Here is a 24387-nt window from a genome sequence, read left to right on the forward strand (position 1 = left end):
GACATCCAATGGCCTTTCTGTGTTAAATAGGCTCTTAAAAATCACAGTGTATCACAATTTATTAGAAATCCTGCCTCAGGTTACTCACAGGGACATTTTGCTGGTCAAATCCATGATCATTTATCCCATTCCCTGACCGAGGCTCTAGGGATACCTGAAATCCATTTGCCTAGTATTCTTTCTGGTCATCAACCTAGACCAATGTTTCTCTTACACTTATGCACCTTGTACATAACCTGGACCTGTATATCTCTCACTTCCGTAATCTATAACCTGAATTCTAATTCATTTAATACCCAGTCTCCCTTATATTCTTTTCCTTCCTTTTGCCAGGCTCCAATGTTCTCCTGGCCCCGACTGAGAGATGCTGACCCTATTCTCCGATGTGAGATGGCTTCCACTGGGGAGGTACCGTTCACATTTTTTACTAAGCTTTCTTTAACAGATACTGTTAATGATCTTATAAGTGCAAGTATCTGGATGGAATCTGTATGCTGTATTGAAAAGAACCAAAGTCTTTACAAAAATGTAAAATTGGGATTTCTTTCCCTCCCCCACCACACAGATACCTGCCTTGTCTCTAAAAAAACAAACAAACAACCAAAGGCATTCCCCTGAAGAATAAAATGTATTTGGCCACTGGATGTCCCTCTTTGCCTGTGCCTCAATTCCATCAGTCAGCGAGGGTTTCCATGAAAGCATGAAATGTCTTTCTCAAAGAGAGCTGTCAGGTTCTGGAAAGTTCTTAGCGTGTCAGTACATTTTATGAATCGCCTAATTCCTGACAGACATGTATATACAGCCTTCAGAATCCCAATCGATGCACGTCAGAATGCCAACAGCAGACTCCAGGTCATGAGTATTTGGTCTCAGAATGTACAGGTTACTTACTAGCAACAAATATGTGTGGTGATATTTTTATGGTTGCCTGGAAACCAGCGAGATGTGTGCCAGGGAGCAAAATGAGAGAGAGAGAGCAAGTGTGAATAAAGTGTAGCAGTCGAAGTATTAACTCCAGGTACAACTGTTGGGGTTTGGCTGTCTTTTCCAACCTTGCTGTGGACACGCTATGACTTTCTGATGAGTTTCTGAAACCCATTCCAGCGAACACATGCTGGAATAGGCAATAACAGGAACAAAGCCCACTGTCAGAGTTATGTAAAGGAATCTTACTATAAATAAGAATCAGGCCTACATATAAGGTTGAAATAACCTCATGTTTCCTGCTTCTCTCTGGTACTGTTTTAGCCTGCTCTTCATATTGCATGTGAAATCCGTACAGCTGCTGATTTGCTTTCATAGTAATTAATGGACAGAAAAAAACACACGTGTCCTTCCTACTTTCAGAAGGGAATTGACTCATTGTGGGGGAAGGGGGGAGGAGAAAAGAACAGAAATGTAGAAATGTAGCCAAGGAGTGAGAATTACTTTTCTTGAGCTTTAGATGGAGTTAGAGAATATTTTAGTCATAAAGGAGGGATTATTAATTTTTACAAATTGGAAAGATCCATATTCATAAATGCCATGAAACATGATTGTTATGAAGATCTTTCTTACATATGAAGTAAGGATGTACTGGTAAAATGCTCAGTTATGCTACAAAGACATTTCAACACAGACATGATGTGCGTTGGGCTTGAATCCACCAAATGTGCCAGAGAAGGCACAGGCTGTGTTTTGCTTAAAGTAGCAGTTCCCAACCATTAGCAAAAGTGTCGTTGGCATTGGCACTTTTGGTTTTGGAGACTGGTGCTAGGACTGACTAGAGTGCGGGTAATAGAGGGCTCCAAGCTCAGCCCCTCCCCCCCCAATGTCTCCAAGGTCTGTGTGAATAAAGTACCAATATTTCCATAAATAAATACATTTGATGAATACAAGGCTGAAGTATAAGTGAAATATAAGCAAGAACAAAATGTACCAGGGCTCCAAATTTCTCTCGACGGGCCTGACTGGTGCTCTGCTCTGCCTTCTCCATACATCCATGATGAATCTCTAGGTGACCAGCCACACACTGATATTGCAAGTCTGACAGATGGAGTCATCCAAGCATCAGCGTAGTTTAGAACATGCACAATTGAGTTGGAGCAAGCAGCTGCGATCCAGGTGTTGGTGTGATAAACTGATTCATGTGGCCAAAAGTTTGAGAACCCCGGCTTAAAGGATGAGTTTTAGCTTCAGCTGTAGGCTATTACAGTAATAACACCTGGCTATTACCCAGACTGACCTGAGCACCACCCCCAGTCTAATAGTGGGTAAAATGTGGAGAAAATCAAGATTTTTGAATGAAAAAGCAGTAAGTTAATTGTCATGAATTTTTTCCCTTGGTTTTTTTCAATATTTGCTGGTAAACTGTAATTTGTCCTTGACATTTCCCCAAGATTTCTGTTTACTACAAGTATGGGTGTGTCTCGGTATACTGAGCAATACAGTGTGATGTGTTTCACTGGGAAGGACAATGATAGAGTTGGTCAAAAAGTGAGACAAAGTTTTCATCCCTGTTTTTTTTTTTCCTCTGAACTCAACATTTCAATGAAGGTCTTTTTCACGATTCCCTCTTTTTCAACCACCTGTAGAAATGATTAAAAAGAAAGAGAGAAAATGTTTGTGAGAAGTCTTAGAAATATCAATAGACCCTTTTTTTTTTGGTCAAGATTCAAAATTGTGATGAAAATTCTCAGCGAAATTGCATATTTTGACAATGTTTGACCAGCCCTAGAAAATAGTGCCTGTTAGCAATCTAAAATACTGCATGCAGTACAAAGAGCTGTACAATAGTCACTGTATTACCAAACAGTGGCATCTGAGAAACCACAGCCTTCCTCTTGGAAAAGGAAGTAACCACGTGATAGCTATTACCAAATGCTGACTTTTTGAAGGCCATCATTGAACCAGCCTCCAGGAGTTTCAGTAGCATTTATTTCCCAAGGTGTCTGTTTATTGTTTGTGGGGTTTTTGGTACAACCTAAAATTACCATCTACAATCAGTGGACTCTTTGAGGTTTCACTGGAACATCGTGTTACTTGATGATACTAACTTCCTTTGTAAAGCAGTTCGAGCTCTATTGATGAAAAGCACTATATAAGAGCGAGATATTTATTTACTTATTTATTTATGGTCTCTGAACTCTTTCCATAAATAAATGCTTAGAGCCATGCGACAAGCAACTGTGCATTCGTCTTTGAGAGTTGGTCCCTATGTGTCGTCCACATGTGGGCACACATGTGTGCCACATGCCTGACTCTGGAAATTGTAACAAGTAGAGTCCATTGGCCCACACATGTGAAGTAGATCTCCTCATGCTCCTGGCCCAAGGGCATAAGAGACAGTGCAGGCCAATGCTTCTCCAGATGCTTTTTAACACTGTGTGGCCTGAGTTTCTCTCTTGATAGAACCTGTAAATAGATTTGTAAATAGTTTTATTCTTCGCAGCTTTTATATTAGTATAGTTAGAACTTTATAGTGTAGTTACTGTTTTTCCCTCTACTGGGGACTCCCTCCCGGTGGTCTGGGACTTTGCCCACATTCCTGGGGTTCAAGAATTACGTCTTCTGCCCTTGCTTATTCTCCATGAGCCATGATCACCAACACTGCCTCTACTGTTTGGGTGAGACACATATCTGTGCAAAATGCCATATTTGTAGTCATTTCCACCAAGAACACTCCAAGCTTGTGAACTTTGTCCCAGGAAGCATCTTATCGAGAATGCTGTCAGGCCCCATTCTGATCTGGGCCAGGGAGACCCACTGTACATCGGCCCCAACACATGAGCAGTGCCCATCTAAGCTCTTGCTTAGGAGTGGAGTCGGCAGCTCCTAAGCCCAGAAGGACTCTTCCTCCAGGACTTCTGGTGAGAGTAGGGTGCACTGTCATTGTCACAAGGACAGGTCCCTGTTCAGGACTGTCCACAAGAGATGTAATCCCTCCCCAAGCCCATCAAGGTTGGGTGAGCCTTCGCTCACAGGTCCTAAAGGATGGTACCACTGAAAGCCCCTGGAGGGTAAAGGATGGAGGGTAAAGTGTGCAAGAAGAAAGATCCACTGGTTCCAATGGTGATTCCAGCTCCAAAACACAAGGACTATCATCCTCTGGTTCCATCTAGGAACATGGTTCTGGATTCATCATTGGTACTGGTCAGGGATCAAACCTATAGCTCAATAGGACCTCAGTTTTGTACTGTCAACACTCACCACACCACCATCTAATCCCTTGATGACATGCTCCATGTCCCACCTGTCCATGAATGTTGCATTTTTAGTTGCTATCCCTTCAGCCGGGAGGGTGAGCAAGTTGGGAGTCCTCATGGCAGACCCTCCATATACAGTTTTTCACAGGAAAAAAGGTATCCCTTTGCCTCTATCCATCCTAAGTTCCTCCCCAAGGTTTCTTCTGAATTCCACATAAACCAAAGTATCCACTTACCTGTCCTTTTCCCGAAACTCCGTGCTTCTGCCAAAGAGACAAGACTTCATTCCCTCGACGTCAGGGGGATGTCCTTGGTGTTCTATCTGCGAAGGTCCAAACCTATCAGAAAATTACCAAGACTTTTTCTTGCCATAGCAGAAAGATCACGAGCGCAAGCCATATCCTCTCAGAGAATCTCTCAGTGCATTCCTGGGTGCATCTTGGAGTGCTACAGGTTAGCAAGCATGCCTCTTCCTGACAGAGTCAGGGCACGCTCCATGAGGGCGCAAGTTGCCTCTCCAGCATCCCTGCAGGACGTTCCAATACTAGACTTATGCAGAGCAGCCACACGTTTGCAAGGCGTTCACGCTAATTCAGGCATTTCCTGTGGATGCAGCAGTGGGAACTGCAGTACTGCATTCATCTATGCTGCCAGCTTCCTCACACCCCCCTCCAGTCTGAGCACTGCTTGTCAGTCACCCCAGTGTGGAATACACATAGGGACCAGCTCTCAAAGAAGAAATGGAGGTTGCTTACCTGGAAAAGGAGGTTCTTTGAGATGTGTGGTCTCTATCTGTAGTCCACCACCTGCCCTTTTCCACTCTGTTATGGATCCTGTTGAATCCGTGGTAAGAAGAGGAACTGGAGAGGCATCAAGCCACTCTGCCTCTTATCTCCTTGGTTGGGAGCATGAGCAGACCTACTGTGAATATGTGGGCCAGTGGACACTGCTGACTGCTTTTTAAAATTTCTGGACTCCAGCACGTATGGACACGCATGTGTGGGATACAGATAGGTACCACATATCTCAAAGAACTTCTGTTTCCTGCTGCAAACTTTACATTCAGGCACCGGCACACAGTTGCATGTCTAATATTTGCTGTTATTTAAGCATTAAGTCATATTAAACATTGTGTTACAAGCTCACATGCTGTGAACCAGACGCTGTGTTTTGGTGTCCAAATAACTCAGAGCAGAATCCATTTATGTTGCTCCATGGTGTGCTGCTTGAGAGTAAAAGATTGCTTAGTCCTTCATTATTGCTTAATTAAAAATGTAAGATTCATCTGTGCTGATCTGCTTTTACTCTGTTGATGCAAAAGAAGTCAAGCCGGGTGCTACAGAAAGAGGGGAAACGCGCACGCCTTAAACAAAATGTTCCATAATGTTTTTTTAGTTGTTGTTTGTTTCTCACTCCTCTGCCTTGTTCTTCCCTCCCAGGTTGCTTGCTTCGGGGAGAGCATCCATTCTGCCTTCCTGAAGGCAATGCTCTCCACGGGATTTAAGTTTCCACAGAAGGGAATTCTGGTTGGAATCCAGGTGAGTACCAAGAGTTTGCAAATCAGAGCAAAAAAGGGAAGACGGTATAGAGGTGGTGTAACTGGCACTTCACTTTCCATTCACTTATTTATGTTGGCTTTAAATGGAAGCTCTCTGCATGAGGGTCCTTCTGGTGCCACAACAGACAGTGGTGTGTGAGTATTTGGCGGGAATGAGCTGTAAACCTGTGTACTCTCTTGCTAGAGGAGGAATTTTACTGGATTCCACATAGTGGGTGATCTCTCCCTCACCTATGCTCACGTGGCATCCAATGGCTTTGATGGGGGCTGTAGGGGAGTATATCTGTGGGCAGAGTTGAGACCATGGACCTCTGCACTGGGAGACCCAGGCAGAGACGGGTCTGAGTTGCCTCACTGTGGTGGATGAAGCTCAGATCATATCTAACCAAAGATCCACCCCAACAAGAAATCAAAATCTGCCCCCTGTTCCCACAAAGTGCTTGTGACTCTCATGCATTTCTCTCTGGTCAGTTCAGTATATGTGAGGCGCAGGAATCTCCTCAGGCTGAGTTCTGCTGTCTTGGCTGCCTAATAGGAGTGAAAGGGTGGCACCAATTAATTGGTAGGGTCAGAGATCAGTATGCACAGCTACTTCCTCTTCTGTCTGCTGGGGTCTGCAGCCGGCACTCTGCCTCACGATGCTGTTGCTATCAGCCAGCTGGAAGCATGCAGCACCGGGCACTTAGAGCAGGAAGCTGTGAAACAGGAGTGGGACCAAGACAAAGCAGTGCTCTGATGCTTCCAGTCCCGTTCCTTTGTGCTCACCGTTACCTTGATGTTGAAATATTCCCAATTAATATGACACGGTTAAAAGATAAAGGTGCAATAAAACCCAACTTAGTTTTTAGGTTCAAGCCTCTAGGTTGGTTTCAGAAGACATATTTAGTAGAGGACCACTAGGCGACACTTGGAATGATACAACCAAACTTCATGCAAAAGCAAAATGGTTAGTTAAGCAAACAGACATGCAGTTACTACTTACACAAATGCTACTATTACACTCACAGACAAAGATGAAGTGATGTATCAATCAGTCCACTGACAACAGAGTAAAGTAAGCTTTCATGGCTTATGCCCAAATACATGTGTTAGTCTCTAAAGTGCCACAAGGATTCCTCATTGTTTTTGCTGATACAGACTAACAGGGCTACCCCTCGGAAACCTGACTCCCTTTATACTCCAGTATAATGCTAATTAACATTAAACAGCCCTATACCACAATTAGATGTCCGCCACCTTCTTATTGGGTCTTGACGTTACACATTATTTAAATTAACATCTGCACCATTGTCCTTCCCATACTATCAGTATAGATAGCATTTTAATAAAACATTCACAGTTCTCAAAAACACTCATTAAAACCTTGCTCAGACCAACTATAACCAAAACATAAAGGTAACATAACCCTGGGTTATGTCCTTGCTAACTCTTACTTTCCAATAACACTCTGTTTCCAATTTATCACTTTCCCACACTCCTCTATATGTAGGATAACTTAAGCCCCAGACCTAACTTCTACTTATTTCTTAACCCAAACCATCCTATATACTATATCCCCAGAACCCATGGTAGACCACAGCGCTCTCTGCCTGCAGGGCCACCTCGTGGAATCTCAGATCAACCTTTTCTGGGTCTAATGGCTCTTTTCCAGTTTGGGCCCTGAATCTGTGGATGCAGCCCTTACTGTCAGCATTCCCTCCAAATCACTGTAAGTGGCAGCACGTTTAAATGGTGTCATTGGGGAAGTCCTTCATTGCAAGGGCTTTTGCAGAGGGAGCTAAGGAGATATTTGGCCTAGCCCATTTACAATTCTGGATCTGTAATGAGAATATGCATCTCAGGATAAAAAAGCCAGGGAAAAACAACAACCCACATACAGTTTCTCGACACTGCAGTAATTACCATCTGCAGGAGATACTGAAGTCAGATATGCTCATAAATCTTCTCAAGGTCTTGTATGTCCCGCCGATGATCAATCACATCATCCGAGACTGGAAAATTCTAGGGTCCTATAAAAACAATTGATGGCCCTGTGCCATACCACTGCTGTGCTTGTAATGAGCTTGCATCCTACATGGTTGCACAAAGTCAATAAAAAAATAATTAAAACAACACTGGTTCTCCAGCCAGTAGATGATTATTACAGACACTATCCTCATAAGAGTGAATTGGGCCCCAAGGTTCAATGGTAGAAGTGAGTCCTTGGGGAGTTTGAAAGGGTTGTAGGGGAAAGTCTCTTCTTCTGCCAGCGGAGGGTGCCTAGGAGATGACTGATTACAAAGCAACATGTAAATCAACTGCACTAGTGAGAACACAGCATCGAGCCCAACCTCCTTCTTAGACTCATCAGAATGATAAATGGATTTAAACCACAGCTGCTAATTACTACAAACGTGCATCAAAGCGCTTTCTTGCCATCCAGAGATCGTTTAATGTCAGACCCTGGGCTCTTCCCATGGAGAGCATGCCCTGCAGTTGGTATCTTCACAGCTAATCATTGTAGGGCTAACATTTTGAAATACCAGCTCAAGAAAGCACTGATGTGTAAAATTTGAGCCTGTGTGCCTGATGCCAGTGCTGCAGGGGAAACAGAGAGTGAGCAGTGATTTGAGTTTTGTAAAGGGTTAGTGTGACGTCGCACCAGCACCTGTTAACGGGAGCCAAATGGTGCTTGGGACCAAGGTCTTTCACAAAAAGAAAAACCCAAACAAACTTTAAAGAGCGCACAAAGGCCTGTCCTTTTCTATGAGTGTTGTACAGTTGGAAAAGAAAACAACAAATCAGGGGGATACACCCTTCTCCCAGTGCTTCGGCACAGTGTGTTTCTTAGATAACTAAACTCCAGAGTGATGTGTGTTTGAGACAATGAGAGAGATAAATGAAGTATAGTGGCGTGAGCAGACACCATTATAAACAGGCAGGAAAAAAGGAGCCCCCGTCTCTGTAAATAATGAGCCATGAGAGGGTGGAGGTGGTTTATAACCGTAGGAAATGCCATTCTTATTTCATTCACATACATTAGAACAGATAACTCCAATGGACACGGTGGCAATATATGCTCATGTAGCAAATACAGATTCAGAAACAAACTGAATAGTATCCATAGCCACCAAGGACTTCACTGTGATAGACGCCATGATCATTCAGAACGTCATAGCAGGGTAGAGTTCCCAGAGACAGGCCCCTGGCTCTTGAACTACAGGATGGTCTCTCTTAGCTGTTGTGATGCACTCAGCTGAACAGCTGAATCCATCTAGGAGAGGGCGCTGATGTACTGGGATGATCACCTGTTCATTACACTAGTACAGAGGTAGTACATTTGATCTGCAGGGGATGTTAGGCCAGCTGAGTTGAACATAAATGTTCCCTTTCGGACATTTCAGTGGTCAGTGATTAACTGCTTCATTTGCTTTCCCGGCTGGACTTTTAGGTCCTGCAGAGCCATCAGAGTTATAAAAGGTAGAAAAAAGGAGCCAAAATGGTGGCAAAGTTAGCTTCCCTGAATGGGACTAGGGGGCCCTTGCTTAGCATATTGTGTTTCTTCACTCTAATATGGCTTTGTCTCATTTGTATTAACTATCCAGAGATGAGGAGAGTACATCCCTCATAGGATGGAGAAACAAAACCAGAAGTAAAAGGGATATCTTTAATTTTCCTCAACATTGTATCCTTCTGGCATATATTGTTCCCACTAAAGGTTCAAAGGCTCAGCTAAGTTATTGATCAAACATTGTAAATGGAACCAAAGATTTGTAATTAATGACACACAGCATCTTTGAGACATTCCAATTGCTTCGTCCTAGTATCTCTTTCTAGTCCTGGCAGCCCTTTTAGAGAGGCCACTAGACAATGTCCGTTCCTAATCGCTGCTAATGGAGTAGCACCTTAAAAATAGCAAAGAGGCATTACTTCTCCTTTTCCTTGCAACAAAATTCTGGTTGGATTATCAGCCAAGTCAGGTCACAGATCATAATTGTGTGTGCTGTAGCGTTCCACAGAACTTTACAGGTCAGATCTTCGGCAGGTCGAAATCAGTAGCACTCCACTGAAGTTAAATGGAGCTATTCCCGTTTACAACAGCTGAGGGTCTGTGTTAGGGGGCTTATTCTTTCACCCGCTTACTTCCCTGGTCCTTCTCGCATGAACAGAGAGCAACAATACCCGAAGTCCAAAGGCGCAAACAATTCAATGTTTATTGGGGTGAACTTCCAGCAAGCACAATTCCAGTTTCCTTCCTTAGTGTCCCCCTTCCCAGCTCTGACACCACAGAGCCTTGCACCTGTGTCCCTGTTCCCATTCCCCCCCTTAGCAAAACATGATTCCAATTCCCCCACCCCCATTCCCTGTTCCCATTTCACCCACTCACTTCCTGATTGACTGCAGACTATATAGTAAAACTTGAGTTCTGCTGAGCTATACCTTATCCAATCATTTTCCTGAAATTTAACTAACCAATCCTAACACATTGTAACATGATTATTTAACCAATTATATCCCACCACCTTAATTAGTTTACACCCAGCAAAATTAATTATACCGCAGACAGAAACAATCACAGAACCAGACAGAGATTACACAGACAAACAATAGGGAAATTGGGACTACAGTGATAAAACAACAAAGAAATGGGGATTTCACATCCCAGCTATTGATAAGTGAGTTCTTGCCAGACAGGATGCTGTCAAACTAAGTTTCCTTTTACATCTTCTAGGCACTTCCCTTTCTCTGGAGGGGATAGGCATTATCAGGATAGGATTGTATTCCTAACAGCCCAATAACACCTTATTTCAATGTGATTAGTTTGGAATGTGAGGATGTGACTGGTCGCTTCCCAGTTTATGGCTGCCTCTGCTGCTTAGCCAGAGGCCTTAGCCTAAGAACAGGGCCTCAGACCGTCACAGTAAGAGAAGGCCCTAACACCGGCAGACAGTGATTTTGATTCTTTCTTTTATACCTCTATAACTAGCTAAGTGATAAGAATACACCTACATTCTTAGAGCATAGGCCTTTATAGACAGGCCTGAATATCTGTGTCCTAACAGTCTGCTGTATTTTTTAATAATGGAGAATCTTGTGAAGCTGTGGAATGTGGGGGTGGCTAGAACCCTATATTTGCCATTACATATTTTATACAAGAATAGTTGAAAAGCTCTTTTCATTTTCCTTCCTGATTGGGCTATTCAGTGATGCCTATAGGATGGACTGCATCTGTCTTACATCTGTGCTGATAGCCATGAAATGCTGAAAACATTAAAGGAGTGTTTTATTTTTAAATCCCATCTCTCTGAGCCTGTAGTTTCAGCGTAACCCTGTATCACAGCTACCATCCTAGATTATTAGGAGCAAAACCTGCTGTCTGCCCCTCACTGGACTTAAGTGCAAAGCTCACGATCAAAGCATCAGAATCAAGATTATATAGTTGCCTACTGAGCCAGATGTTGGTGTAAATTGATGTAACTCCATTGAAGTCCCTGATTTACACCAGTCGAAGATCTGTCCCTTTACCACTAGCCAGATGTCCCAGCAGTGCAAGAAGGATATTACAGGCTATAAAACTTTTCCTTTAAAGAAAAGAAATAAGCGTCCCCCTCCTGCAATAAATACCTTCCAGTAACTAAATCTGCTTGTTCTTTAGTTACTCATGGTTTCTTACATAGGTACTTTCAGTCAGCTTCTAAATCTGGGGCTGCTCAGATGCAAGCTGACAGATGTAATTTCTTTTTGTGGAGTGGCTGTTTTGTGTGTCACAAGTGTTCAGTACAGGTTTGATAGAAGTTTATAAGATTGTTGTGAAAGCCAACACCTCTGACCAGAAGGCAGAGCAATTCTCTGGCTGGGAAAGCTGCCAATCATGTCACGTTGTATATTTGTATTCTCCAGTTAGTGTATAGAACAGAAATGACTTTATTATGAGGTTCTTGCCAGGGTCTGTAGAGCTCAAAAGACTTGTTGACTCACTTTCTTTCTTCCTCTGCCCTTCTTGACCTCTGTGAGGGTTAGAGCATCAGCAGTTCCAGTGTGGAAAGTGTTTTGCATAATCCTGCTTCTTTACTGGTCAGAGTCACGTTACAGCTGAGATTCAGAATGACTTTACAGTGAAAAGGTCACACATTGCTTTTGATCTCTGCACTCCTTAAACCCCCAAAGTACAGAGGCAGCATATGTCCTTACTAGAATGTTATTTGCATTGTGCCCTAAAATGCCTGATGAATGTAAAGTCAAACGCAAATGTATAAAAGATGCTACGTCCTTGTTTCTTCGGTATGGTTGTGGGGTTTGCAAGTGCATTATGAGAGAGTCTTTCAAAGGTGCCAAGGGGATCTGGACACCCAACTGCCTTAGTTTCTAATGGAAATTGGGTGCCTAAATCTTAGGCAAGTTGGTGGTGTATGTATGTGAAAAGTGTGCACACAAACAGTGACTTCCCTGGATATTGTCGTATAATTGCAAACATGGCACCCAAAAGCAGCCCAAAGCCCGTGTTTCCCGTTTGAAGCTACTTCTTGATAGTTCTTCTGGGTTTGAGACCAGGCACTGCTATTAGCTGTCCCTGAAATCAAGTGTTATAGAGCAGCCTTAAAAAGAACGGTTGCTAAAACCATAGGAGGAGACTTGTAAAGTAGGTTATAAAAGTCCGGTTGTCCTGACATTTATTTTGCAGGGCCATGTAATAATTGCAGTAAAACACTCTGGGGGATGTATTGTGTTAGCATGTTGAGGTATCTTGGCTGATAGTGGGATTTGGGCTTCAGTCTCATACCAGGCAATTAATTTGTAATGTTACAATATTGCACATGTCCTCAAGTGTCTTCATAAAGGAGAATGACACAGAAAGCCATCTAGTGAGGAGGAAAAAAATGGACACACCCACATCCACACATGCAGCTACAGATTGGCCAAGCAAAGAAACATATCTCCCTCTTAACATATTCTGAAAAAGCCCCGTGGTGTCCAGTGAAGGGGAAAGTTCCCTGTTGCTAGACCATAGCTTTGATGCTCTCTTTTGCGTTTCCTTTTCAGCATTCCTTCCGTCCCAAATTCCTTGGTGTAGCAGAGCAGCTGCATGAAGAAGGTTTCAAGGTACATTGCTTTGGGTTTTAAAGCTAGGTTTTGATGTGAAATCTGGTCAAGGGACAGCAGAATGACTTCTTGAGATCCTCTGAGTTGAGACGAGGACAAAGGAAAACAAGAGAGACATACCACCTACGTTTTCAAAGTGCAGTAAGGACTTTTAGCGGAATTGTTCCTGTCAGAGTCAATGAGAGTTACACAACTAAAACTCTGAACAATTATTCAATTGAAGAAACAGGATTAATTTGCTAGAGCCAGAGGTTTTTGCTTTCAAGGCTGGAAGAACTGCAGCTCTATTTTCAGCCTGCAGCAGTGATGTGATACAGCAGTCATGATACAGGTCCTCCAGAGGCTTGCAGAGTTCTCCAAGAAAAAGAAGCAAGCCAGGAAGTCCTGTTTTTAAACACAAAAGGGGAAGGAAAAATCCTTTTACGGTGAAAAATCTGTATGGGGCCTTTAATATATTACAAAGCAGCATCTAAGGGTGTACAAACTTGTATTGTCTTTCAATTCACTTTTAATGAGGCAACTGTGTGTCCAATGTAGAACCTTTTTTCTGGGTTATCTTGGATCCATCATCACTAGAGAATATTAACATCATGACTGTAAAGCATTAGACCATATTTAATAGAAAGCCCTTAAGGAGAACTGGCAGGCAGCTGCAGGGTATTGATGTAAATATTAGATGTATTGATCTGTTTTCTGTATGGCACCATTCACAGTAGTGATTTAGGAACCTAAGTCCCATTGAAAGTCAGTGGGACTTAGACTCCTAAGGTGTTTTTTGGCAATATTACCTGCTGTTTACTGTCACTCATCTGTCAGAAGATCATTGATAACACAAACAACGGGAAAGTTATGCTTCTGCAGGTGGGTGTCTCTGTATATAAAGACACACAAAATGGGACCTAATCCAATGCCCACTGAAATCAATGGGAGTCTTTCTATTGATTTCATTTGATCAGGCCCAGACAGTGCAATGCATGGTTACATTACAAGCATTTGTGTTATGAAGTAGGCAATAATATATTTTCCCTCTCAATGCAGCTTTACGCCACAGAAGCAACTTCCAACTGGCTCAATGCCAACAGTGTACCTACAACTCCTGTGGCCTGGCCATCCCAGGAGAGCCACACTACGAACCTCCCCCCAATCAGGAGGTAAGAGCTTAGCCCAGTTTGTGGAGATGATGGGAGTCTTCAGCAAAAAGTGAAGTCATGGGGGTGGGGGGAGAGAGAAGAGAGTCCTGGCCTCACTGAGGTCAGTGGCAGAACTCACACTGACTTCTTCCGGGCCAGGATTTCACTCCAGGGCTTTATGGGTCACTGTTCTGCTGCGGAAAGGCGTATTCAGCTCTGCCTGTAATTGTGATGAGAAAGAAATTTACCCCTGTTTAATCAAGAAGTGTGTAATTAATAGCACCCATTTCTTATAGCATTGGAGCAATTTTACTCCAAGTCTTTCCTAGGCTCCTGGCACGTCACTGAGGTTCATACCTCACCAAAGCACCAGTATATGACTACACTCTAGCATATGCAGCAGTGTATGTCATAGCTTTAAATTAGGACAGTTGGGATCTGAACCTTTAAAGGTGCTGAGCACCTCCTGCAACCATGAAGGGGCACTGCAGGTGCTCAGCAGTTCCCAGAATCAGGCCCCTAATGGAGTTGCACCTAGTTACAACAAGGCTGAATTTAGCCCTATGTCGAGGTCACACAGGCAAATCCAGCAAGTGAACCCCGAGCTCCTGAGTCCCCGTGCAATGCCTTATCCACTAGCCTGTCCTTCCTCATTACATTTTAAAATTACATTTTAAAGTGAATTAAAAATGCCAGTGCTCTTCAGTTGAACACACATACGTTCACTGAGGATTTTCAGTAAGCAAAGTATCCCTTAGTGTCTTCGGTATTGTCTTTTCAGCTTGATAAAAGATGGGAACATAGACCTGGTGATTAACCTCCCCAACAGCAACACCAAGTTCGTCCATGATAATTATGTGATCCGCAGGACAGCTGTTGACAGCGGGATTGCTCTCCTCACTAACTTCCAGGTATCTCCTTCGCCGTTCTTTCTTCTCTTAGTCACGGTAGTGTCAAAAGTGCTGGGGCCATTTTGAGCTTCGGATCCAATATTTCCGGACCCCTGTTAATGTTCAACAAATGATGATGTATCTGAAATTGTAGCAAAGTGGTTGCCTGAATACATTTTCTTTACTGTGTGCTGTAGGACAAGATTTTTAAAAATGCATAGGCTAGATCCTATGTCACTGCCTAGGGCCACTGATGTCTCAATTCCATCTTTAGAGCAAATTCTCCAGTACTGGTTCATTATAACATCAGTAAATCATGCTTAGTAGCAGCTTTCTGCCATAGCTGTCGAAGCTCAGAACAAGAAGTTGCCCCCTCTTTAAAAATCTTGAAGCAAATCTGTACTGTTGCAATATCTCAGTCCAAATGAATTTGATACTTTCTGGGGCAGCTTATCATAGAATATCAGGGTTGGAAGGGACCTCAGGAGGTCATCTAGTCAAAGCAGGACCAATCCCCAATTTTTGGCCCAGATCCCTAAATGGCCCCCTCAAGGATTGAACTCACAACCCTGGGGTTTGCAGGCCAATGCTCAAACCACTGAGCTATCCCTCCCCCCAGTTAGCTTCCTAACTGATAACAAAGCTTCATCTGTTAGCTATCTGGGGTTCCTGGCAAACTACATTTCAGATATTGATAAAGGTAGGGACACTTGCCTTCTGTCTGAAATCTATGAATTCCAACATATCTCTGATAGGAGACAGCTGGACTCTGCTTCCCAGCAGAACATAGACCATCTCTGCAATTATGTATAACAACCATTAAGGGCCCATCCTACTCCCATTGGAGTCAGTGACCAAATTCCTGTTGACTTCAGTGGGAGCAAGGTCAGACCCAAAATTCACGGGCTGGAGCTAGCCAACCTGCCAACAGCTTGTGTTCAGTTCTTTTATAGTGGAGTTTTAATCCCTAAAGGGAGGAAATAACCCTATTTTCTCTATAAAGACTGGGATGAAGCAGAAAAGAATATCTTGCATTTATATCATGCCTTCCTCCTAAAGGATCCAAAAGCCTTTACAGGCTTGTCTCTTGCTCAGGATGGGCCCTGGGATGACCTGGCATGGAGCAGTTTGCAGGATCAGGGTGTAGAACTGGTGTGCTTGTCTTATTAATCAGCCCCCCTGGAAAAGGCTGCAAAATGATCGGTCTCCTCTGCTTTATATTTCCAGGTGACAAAGCTTTTTGCTGAAGCCATCAAGTACTCTGGGAAAGTGGACGCTAAGAGTCTTTTCCACTACAGAAAATTAAATACCAGCAATCCACCATAGAAGAGGCATCACCAGCGTGAATCCAAGTCTTCTCACACCAGGATAAAGGAGGAATCCCAATCCTGGCTGCTGAGACCATCTGTCCAGCCCATATTTGGTTATTTACATTTATTTCCTAGGATCTGACATTTTTATCTTTGTAACTTACCAAGGAGACACAGTAACTCTTACCTAGCAATTCCCAGTCAGCCTTCCCCCTCAAGATGTTTGTTGGAAAACATTATCCATGCCTTCCCTGTTTGGAGCTAATATTCACTAGCTGGTAGATTGGTAGAGCCAGACCCTACTATGCTGGAGGAGACAGAAGAAAAAGTATATGGTCCTACACAGCAGTGGTTAACTCTGTCTTTTTATACTAATTCCTTGAAGGTTTCTTTCTGTGTTCTCCTTAGACAGCCCCTGCCACACTCAGGTGCAAACGCTAGAGTCTGTTCCACACCCCACCCCATTGAACTGTCAGGTAGTTTTTGTCTATTTCCTGTTGTTGACTATCAAAATCTTTGCGACTTTCTCCTTTATAATAATCAAACCTGATGCTATCGCAGTTGCCTGCCATAGTACAGACCAGCGGGATATGTTGAGTGTGACAGGAGCTCTTTAAAGTTAAAACACAAGAATTCACTGTTATTCTCCGACAACAAATGATGGGTATACAGCTACTTTTTGTTTGTTTGGTTTAATCCTGGCAGAGTGTCAGCTTTTCCAGGCTGCAGATTTGAAGGGGGTTTGTGCTGGAATCACTTCTGAATTCTGTTCAGTCCTTAGTTCTTGAATTCGGTTTATTATACGAATCCTGGACTGCTACCAGTGCATCACAGGATTCTTTCTCAATCTAATATATTGCTTCAAAGGAGGATACTCCCAAAATGCCACCCTGCTCTCAAACATTTTGGATTATGATTGTGAACATTAAACTGGAATACTTTCAAAATGAGATTCGAGTGTTGCAATTCTTAGCTCATTCTGATGAAATTACTCTGTCTTTGCCTCTCACCCAATGTTTCCTTTCTGGATGCCATCCCATCCCAATGGTTATATTTGTTTTGTATTGCAGTAGCACTGAGGCATGGCCCAAGATCCCACCGTGCTAATGCAATATTTGTTGTCTCTGTTGCAGCAGTGTTTACAGGCTCCAGTCAAGGATCAGTGGCCATCGTAATAGGCACAGTCCACACATACAGAATAAAAAGATTGGCTCTGCCTCATAGAGTTTATAATCTAAGTACTTTTTGTCCCTCTCTCTGTTGCTTAATTTTGTAACAAACTGTGCTCTCTCTTAACATATACATGTAGTGCCCAGCCTTAGGAGGATTCAAAGAGGCATAGGACGCTTAAATGGACAACAGAAACCTCCAGAGTTGTTATAGTTAATACCAACAAATTATTAATGCTCACGCTTCAGGGTTTAAGCCAATCTCTAACTATTAGGGTTTAGGATTAGACCTTGGGGTCAGATCATGCCACATTGACCTACTATGGGGTTCCGTGCATTTGGTGTTGGCCACTGTCAGAGACAGGACACTGAACTGGATGGACGAAGGTCTGATCCCATCCGGCGACTGCTATGTTCCTATCATTTGCGTTTCTTTCAGATATTAACTTTTATGATGAACAAAATCCTTTCAGCTTCTTATCGTGTGAAGTTTTTGCACTTTTCAGAATGGTGATGTCTGTCTTTTTGTCTTTCTTTTCTTTTTTAAATTCAGCTCAAAATGAGCGCAGAGCAACTGACTGTTTGCCCATTCAGTGGTGAAATGAGATGAATTATAGGAGTTAACTGAGCAGTGCCTTCCAAATATACCCTATGCATTTTCAGTGGCAAAAATCCAGCCAGCAACTAGTTCTGTCTCATTCCCTCCCTCTGGCAATTAACAATGTAATGGCTGGAAATTTCCATGTGCAGTCTTTCTTTCCTTCTCTATTTTGCTTCTGTCACCGTGCACCCGAACCCCCCCAGCATATCACACCCAACTCATTCTTAAATACTACATGTGGGCCAGGTTCTTCCACTCTCACTTACCTTCATCTGTGACTAGCCCCATTTGAAACGAATGGAGTATTTTGGAGTGAGGCATGATTCAACTTGGGTAAAGACTTTTTAAATTAGGACACAGCTTTTTGCAGGAAGGTTTGATGGCCTCAGCCCCAGTGGGAAGCTGTCATTCTTGATTGAAATAATTTACCAAATGTTTGAAATGGAAAGTTCTGTACATCACAGAGAAGGCAGCAGTGGGAAAGAGCAGTAAGAGAGAACCCACAGCCCATCCACCTGTTAATGTTAAAAACACGGAAAGGAAAGATGATCCCGGAAAAGGACGGAGACCCCATCGACTACTGGAGACATGTCAGATGCAAACAAGGAGTCTGATGATGTAACGAAGGCTCTGTTTAATGAGTGTCTAGATAATGGAAATGTTAAAGAAGTAACCGGGCATTCAGATCTCATCCCTTAGGAAGCAGAGAGAGAAATAGCTTAACATTCTTCTTCAACAGGGCTCCCCGCCCCCAGCAAGCTTTATAGCCATCACATTCATTCGTCTCACCAGCTGCAGGTACTTGAACTGCAGCTTCTGCAGTGTCCATAGCCGCTTGCACAACGCAAGTGGAAATTAGCAGAGGAACACGCCAGGGCTGAATGCTCGCTAAGCGCTCTGTAATTACACACCAGCCTTACCATTTTGCTGCTGCTGCTAAACACCCCACAGGCACAGGTGCACCAATCCCTACACAATCAGGCCCATTTAATTACATGCCATTCCAAAGGCCTTAGACAGCAAAGCACTCCTGCCTCTCACCACTACCTTTTCTCTCCTCCTTTGTTTTTGCTGGGGACAAAACCCAGTATGTTCTCTTTCTGTCACGCTGCATGATACAGGGTGAACGGGTGGCTTCTGTCACGACCAGAAAAGATACAGGTATTGAGCTGCCGAATCCTCCCGCTCCCTCCTCTCCCACGTCCTGTGATCTCAGAAAAAAATACATGATTGTATTTATTTTCCAGCTTCCTCTTTTCTTTTGTGTAATGAAGGGTGCAAACACGGTGGGAAAAAGACTTGAAGTGTCTACAGCTGTTGGGATCAGTGCAGACGTGGAAAAACACAACCCTACTACAATTAGTATCCTTTGTACCACGCTCTTTTTCTGCCATGAACTATTGTTGACGTGTCAATGGCTTTTTCTCATTTATCTTGGGAACGTTGAGGCTGGCAAAATGTGACACTCTTCAAAGTTGCAACTGCCCGTTTGCTACTCTATGAACTGTCAGATCACTTTATTCTTTTCCATTGATTACACAACAGATTTGGGGAGGGGAGGGAATAAACAACCCAGATGCACAAGAAAAGAGATGACATGAAATGGAGCTTTTGATCACCACAAGAAGCAGAGTTGAGAGTCGAGGAAATGGGAGAGAACCTTGTCGGCAGTAATAGAGAACATTTTCTCCAGTATTCAAGCTGCTAAGCCACCAGCATCCAGGAGCAGTAAGGATCCGTAATAGAGAGGCAGCACTCGAAAGTTTTAGGGTGTGCTTGACTCAGTGCTCTTTCAAGCAGAAGGTTATTGACAGAACAATCTTAAGCAAACAGCAATGAGGGAGAGCTGGGATGTAGCAGACACTGAGCTGCAATGGTAAAACGAGGAGTGGACCTTGGCATCTTTCAGGGAAAGCGTTCGTAACACCAGCTTGGAATCAGAACATCTCTGGGCCATGGGGAGCTTTCATATTAGCGCTCCGGCTGTCTGTGCAAGGACAGCTGGCACTGCCATGCTGTATGAAGGATGCTGCTATAGCCTTCTGCAGGGCATTGAAGTCTGCTGCCAAACAGTACCCAGAGCCTCTGTTTCTGTTCCGTCCCCATTTAAATATAGAACACTTAATAATGTAATTTACAGGGAATAATTCAGTTACATAGTAACATTTGTTTCAATCTTACCATTCAAGAGGATGTGAATATGAAGCTTTCTAATGGGCTCTAATTAAATTGAGAACATGATGTTTTGTCATTAACTAGGTGGGATAAACTCTCATTCAAACGCATAATTAAAATATATTGAAAGCTGCAAAATGATGATATCAGTTTAGATGAACTCTTTTAATTTAGGGAAGTTTGCAAAGATTAAACAGAGAGAGAAACGTTTGATACAAATTATGTTCAAGATTCATTAAAATTCACTTAAGAAATTAATATTCACTAACGGATACTATTCTGTTCTTGGGAATATAGTACCCTTCAGACTGGATCAGACCTGTGGTCTATCTAATGCAGTGTCCTATTTACAATAACAGCTGTGTTAGTCTGTATTCGCAAAAAGAAAAGGAGTACTTGTGGCACCTTAGAGACTAACAAATTTATTTGAGCATAAGCTTTCGTGAGCTACAGCTTACTTCTCACGAAAGCTTATGCTCAAATAAATTTGTTAGTCTCTAAGGTGCCACAAGTATTCCTTTTCTTTCTGTTTACAATAGTAACAAATATCTGCTACTTTAGGGGAAGGTGCAAAGAAACCCTGCAGTAGGCAGTTATGGGATAGTTCACCCCCAAGGAAAATTTCCTCCTGATCTCCAAGTAGTAGAGGTCAGTTTGTGCCCTGAAGCATGGAGGTTTAGATCCCTTCCAAAACTCTTGGAACATGAATTTCTGTTGCCTTCCATGTTGTGTCATCATTTAGCCCAGTGCAGAGTGAGTACAGTGCTACCATTTTGATTTTACACCAGTTCTACACTCACTTTGCACTGGGGTAAATAATTACATACAGTGCAGGCAGTGGAGAATCACACCCATTTTAAGAAAACATAGCTCTGGTTATTCTTGTCCATTGTAGCGGGGTCGTATTGGAAAACCTGCGAAGTGGGCAGGCGCAATCCCGCTTACCACTAAAGGCCCCTCCCCCAGCCTAGCGGGAGGGACCTCTGGACCCAGGGACCAACTGATTACGGGGGACAACTAATGAAAAACAGGGATCGGAGTGAAGGTCAGAGGTTCAAAATGAGGATACTGGATGGGGACACCAAGCAGAGAACCCCGGACAGCGCCTACTGCTCCTCAAAGCTGTCAAGGGAGCCAGCAGACGCCGCCCAGTGGAACTCTGCCCAGATGCGTGAAACTAGGGAGGAACGGAAATAGGCCCCACAGTTGCAGCGCACCCCCTCGTCCAACATCCTCCTCCTGGTATGATAAATGGAGACGTTGGCCAGAGCCAGGAGGAGGTTGATGAGGAGGTCTCTTGACTTCGTGGGGCCACGGATAGGGTGTGCAAAGAGGAACAAGTGTGGGGAAAAGTGCAGCCAGAACCTCAACAAGAGGTTCTGGAGGAGCCAGAATAGGGGCTGCAACCTGGCACACTCGAGATAGGTGTGTGCCAGGTTCTCCCTCACCCCGCAAAAGGGGCAGGCCTCAGGTGTAGGGGTGAACCACGCCAGGTGCACGCCCGTGCTCATGGCTCCATGAAGGAGCCGCCAACTAATGTCCCTGGCGGGCCGTGGGACCAAGGTGGAATAAAGGCTGGCTCACCGGGGCTCTTCACCCTCTTTAGGTGGAAGATAGTCCTGCCATTTGGTGTTGGGGCAGGACACGAGGGTGAGGAAATGCGATGTATGGAGCACGAGCGTGTACAGATGGTTTCTAGGGGCGGTTCGAAACCAAACCAGCTGCAGGGTTTGCAGCCAGCTCGGAGTGTGGGAGCGGGGAGGCCCGGGGGGCTTGCGGAACAGGGGCCCAAGAAAAATGTCCGGAGGGCCAGGGGTGAGGGGTGGGCGGGGAACGCCCTCTCACAGGGCTTGCCGCAGGAAAGCGAGAGAATTGGGTGACAAGGCGGCCTTCACCTCCTGGAGTACACGCCTAGGGGTTGGAAGGGTGGAAAGCCCCATGCGTCGTCTGAGCGCGCGGGGCTCCACCCAATCCCCCCAGTCGTAGTCCAGGAGATCTCCGACTCTGGTGGTTCCTGCCAGGACCAACCTCCGACACACCGAGGGATCCTCCACCACCTGCACACGGAGATCGAGGTTGTGTAGCAGGGGCTCCGTGAGGAGGTCTGCTCCCTCGGTGGCCACAAATGACCTGGTCACCAAAAAAAGCTTCCAGGTCCAGAGGAGGTCCTGGTAGAAGACGGCAGCTCGGAGAGGTCTTGCGGAAGGCCTCTTGGATGGAGAAAAAAGAGCTGCCAGTCATATCGGAGCCCTCGGAGGCGGCGGAGGAAGGTGTGCGCCAACGTGCTCCATGCCGGACTACCTGCACCGTAAAGGAGCCTCTGCAGGGCCTGCAGGTGGAAGACATGGACCTGGCCGTGCAAGCAAACCAGGCCCTGTCCTCCCTCCTCCAGGGGAAGACTCAGAGCCTCCGCAGAGACCCAGTGCAGCCCCGGCCAGAACTCCAGAGCCATCCTCTGGAGCCTGGCCAGGATCCTCAGGGCCGGGCTCAGGGTGTTGAGTCGGTGCCAGAGCATGGACAGGACCAGTTGGTTCAGCGCCAGTGCCCTCCCTCGCAGGGAGAGACCCCAGAACAGTTCTGTCCATCTCCGCAGCCACTCACCCACCCTGGCCTCCAAATCCTGCCAGTTCTCCGGTGGAGAAGGATGTGTGGTGGATAGATAAACGCCAAGATAGAGCAGCGGACCCGCGCTCCACCGGATTGCATGAAGCGCAGGTGGGAGGGAGCTCGCCTGCCACCCGTCTCCGACCACCAGGCCAGAGCTCTTGACCCAGTTGACCCAGGCAGAGGAGGCCGCTGAGTAAACGGCCTGGCAGGCCTCCACCGGCACCAAGTCGTCCGGGTCCTGGACCACAAGGAGCACGTTGTCAGCGTACGCTGACAGGACCAGCCGCAGCTCTGGCTCCCGAAGCGCCAACCCCGTCAACCTCTGGCGGAGGAGACGGAGGAAGGGCTCGATTGCTAGAGCATACAGCTGGCCCGAGAGGGGGCACCCCTGCCGTACTCCCCGCCCGAAGCTGACCGGCTCAGTCAGGGTCCAGTTGAGCCTGACCAGACACTCCGCATTGGCGTACAGCACCTGGAGAAAGCCCACAAACTGGGGCCCGAAGTCGAATGCCCGCACGGTGCCCAGGAGATACCCGTGGTCCACCCTGTCGAACGCCTTCTCCTGGTCTAGGGACAGGAGAGCGAACGACAGACCATCCCTACGCCCCAGCTCCAAGAGGTCCCAGACCAAATACAAGTTGTCAAAGATGGTCTGGCCCGGGATGGTGTAGGTCTGGTCGGGATGGACCACATCCGCCAGCACGAACCCCAGCCACAGTGAGATGGCCTTCGCTACGACCTTGTAGTCCATACTGAGGAGCGAGACGGGATGCCAATTCCGTAGGTCGCGGAGGTCCCCCTTCTTCAGCAATAAGGCGAGCACAGCTCGCCTGGATGAGAGAGGGAGGAACCCACTTTGCAAGGACTTGGCCCAGACAATGACGAGGTCCATGAAGCCCACGTCCTCCAGCAAGCTGTTATTGAAATGCTAATAGGCCAGCGCTGGCCTCTCCGAATGGAGAGAGGCTGTCACAGTCACCATGTGGTGATCCGAGAACGGGGCCGGCCGGACGCTGGAGGTGTGGGCTTGTGCCAGATGGAAACGTGAAATATAAATGCGGTCCAACCAGGAGTGGCGCGACCGATCCTCCTCCACCCAGACATAAGTAAGGGTAACATCGTCGTCCGGGTGGTGGTCGCGCCAGACGTCCACAAGGGAGTGATGATCCACGATCTCCCTGAGGATGCCCACGGCTGCCTGGGATGTCTCAACTCCTGAGCGGTCCTGGCCCTCAAGGGTGGTGTTGAAGTCCCCACCCAGGACCAGGCACTCGTGAGGATCCAGGGTGCCAAGGAAGGCCAACGCCTGCCGATAGGAACGCACTCGTTCCGGGCCTGCGTTCGGGGCATAAACATTGAGCAGGTTTAATATCAGCCCCTCCACGCAGGCCCAGACGTGCAACAGGTGATCCGGCACGACCTCGGCTACCCCCAGCACCTCGGGCCGTAGCTTGGGGGAGAACAGGGTGGCCACCCCAGCCGAACGGGCGCCGAGGTGGCTAAAGTAAACCTCGCCCCCTGCACTCCAGCCGCCAGCTAGCCTCGACGGCTGGAGCCGTGTGGGTCTCCTGTAGGAAGATCACAGAGAACCCCCCCTCCCAAAGGAAGGAGAGCACCTGGCTCCTGCAGAGACCCATGCTATAGCCCCCTACAGCATAGCAAAGATGGTGTCCTTCATAGAGA

At 45.5% G+C, this 24387-nt stretch overlaps 1 protein-coding gene across 2 annotated transcripts in view; it reads left to right on the forward strand.

Moving 5' to 3' along the window:
* CPS1 (carbamoyl-phosphate synthase 1) overlaps positions 1-17102 on the forward strand; it is a 153973-nt gene extending 136871 nt beyond the window's left edge. For both annotated transcript variants that reach the window (XM_048870121.2, XM_075118122.1), the window contains exons 34-39: positions 334-408; positions 5624-5722; positions 12763-12822; positions 13861-13973; positions 14734-14863; positions 16070-17102. In XM_048870121.2, the coding sequence (XP_048726078.1) occupies positions 334-408; positions 5624-5722; positions 12763-12822; positions 13861-13973; positions 14734-14863; positions 16070-16168 (576 nt within the window). In that variant the 3' untranslated portion in view covers positions 16169-17102. The remainder of the gene's footprint in view (positions 1-333; positions 409-5623; positions 5723-12762; positions 12823-13860; positions 13974-14733; positions 14864-16069) is intronic.
* Positions 17103-24387: the final 7285 nt, after the last annotated feature.

The sequence above is a fragment of the Caretta caretta genome, chromosome 11 (genome assembly GCF_965140235.1).
Source record: "Caretta caretta isolate rCarCar2 chromosome 11, rCarCar1.hap1, whole genome shotgun sequence".
Taxonomy (NCBI): Eukaryota; Metazoa; Chordata; order Testudines; family Cheloniidae; genus Caretta; species Caretta caretta.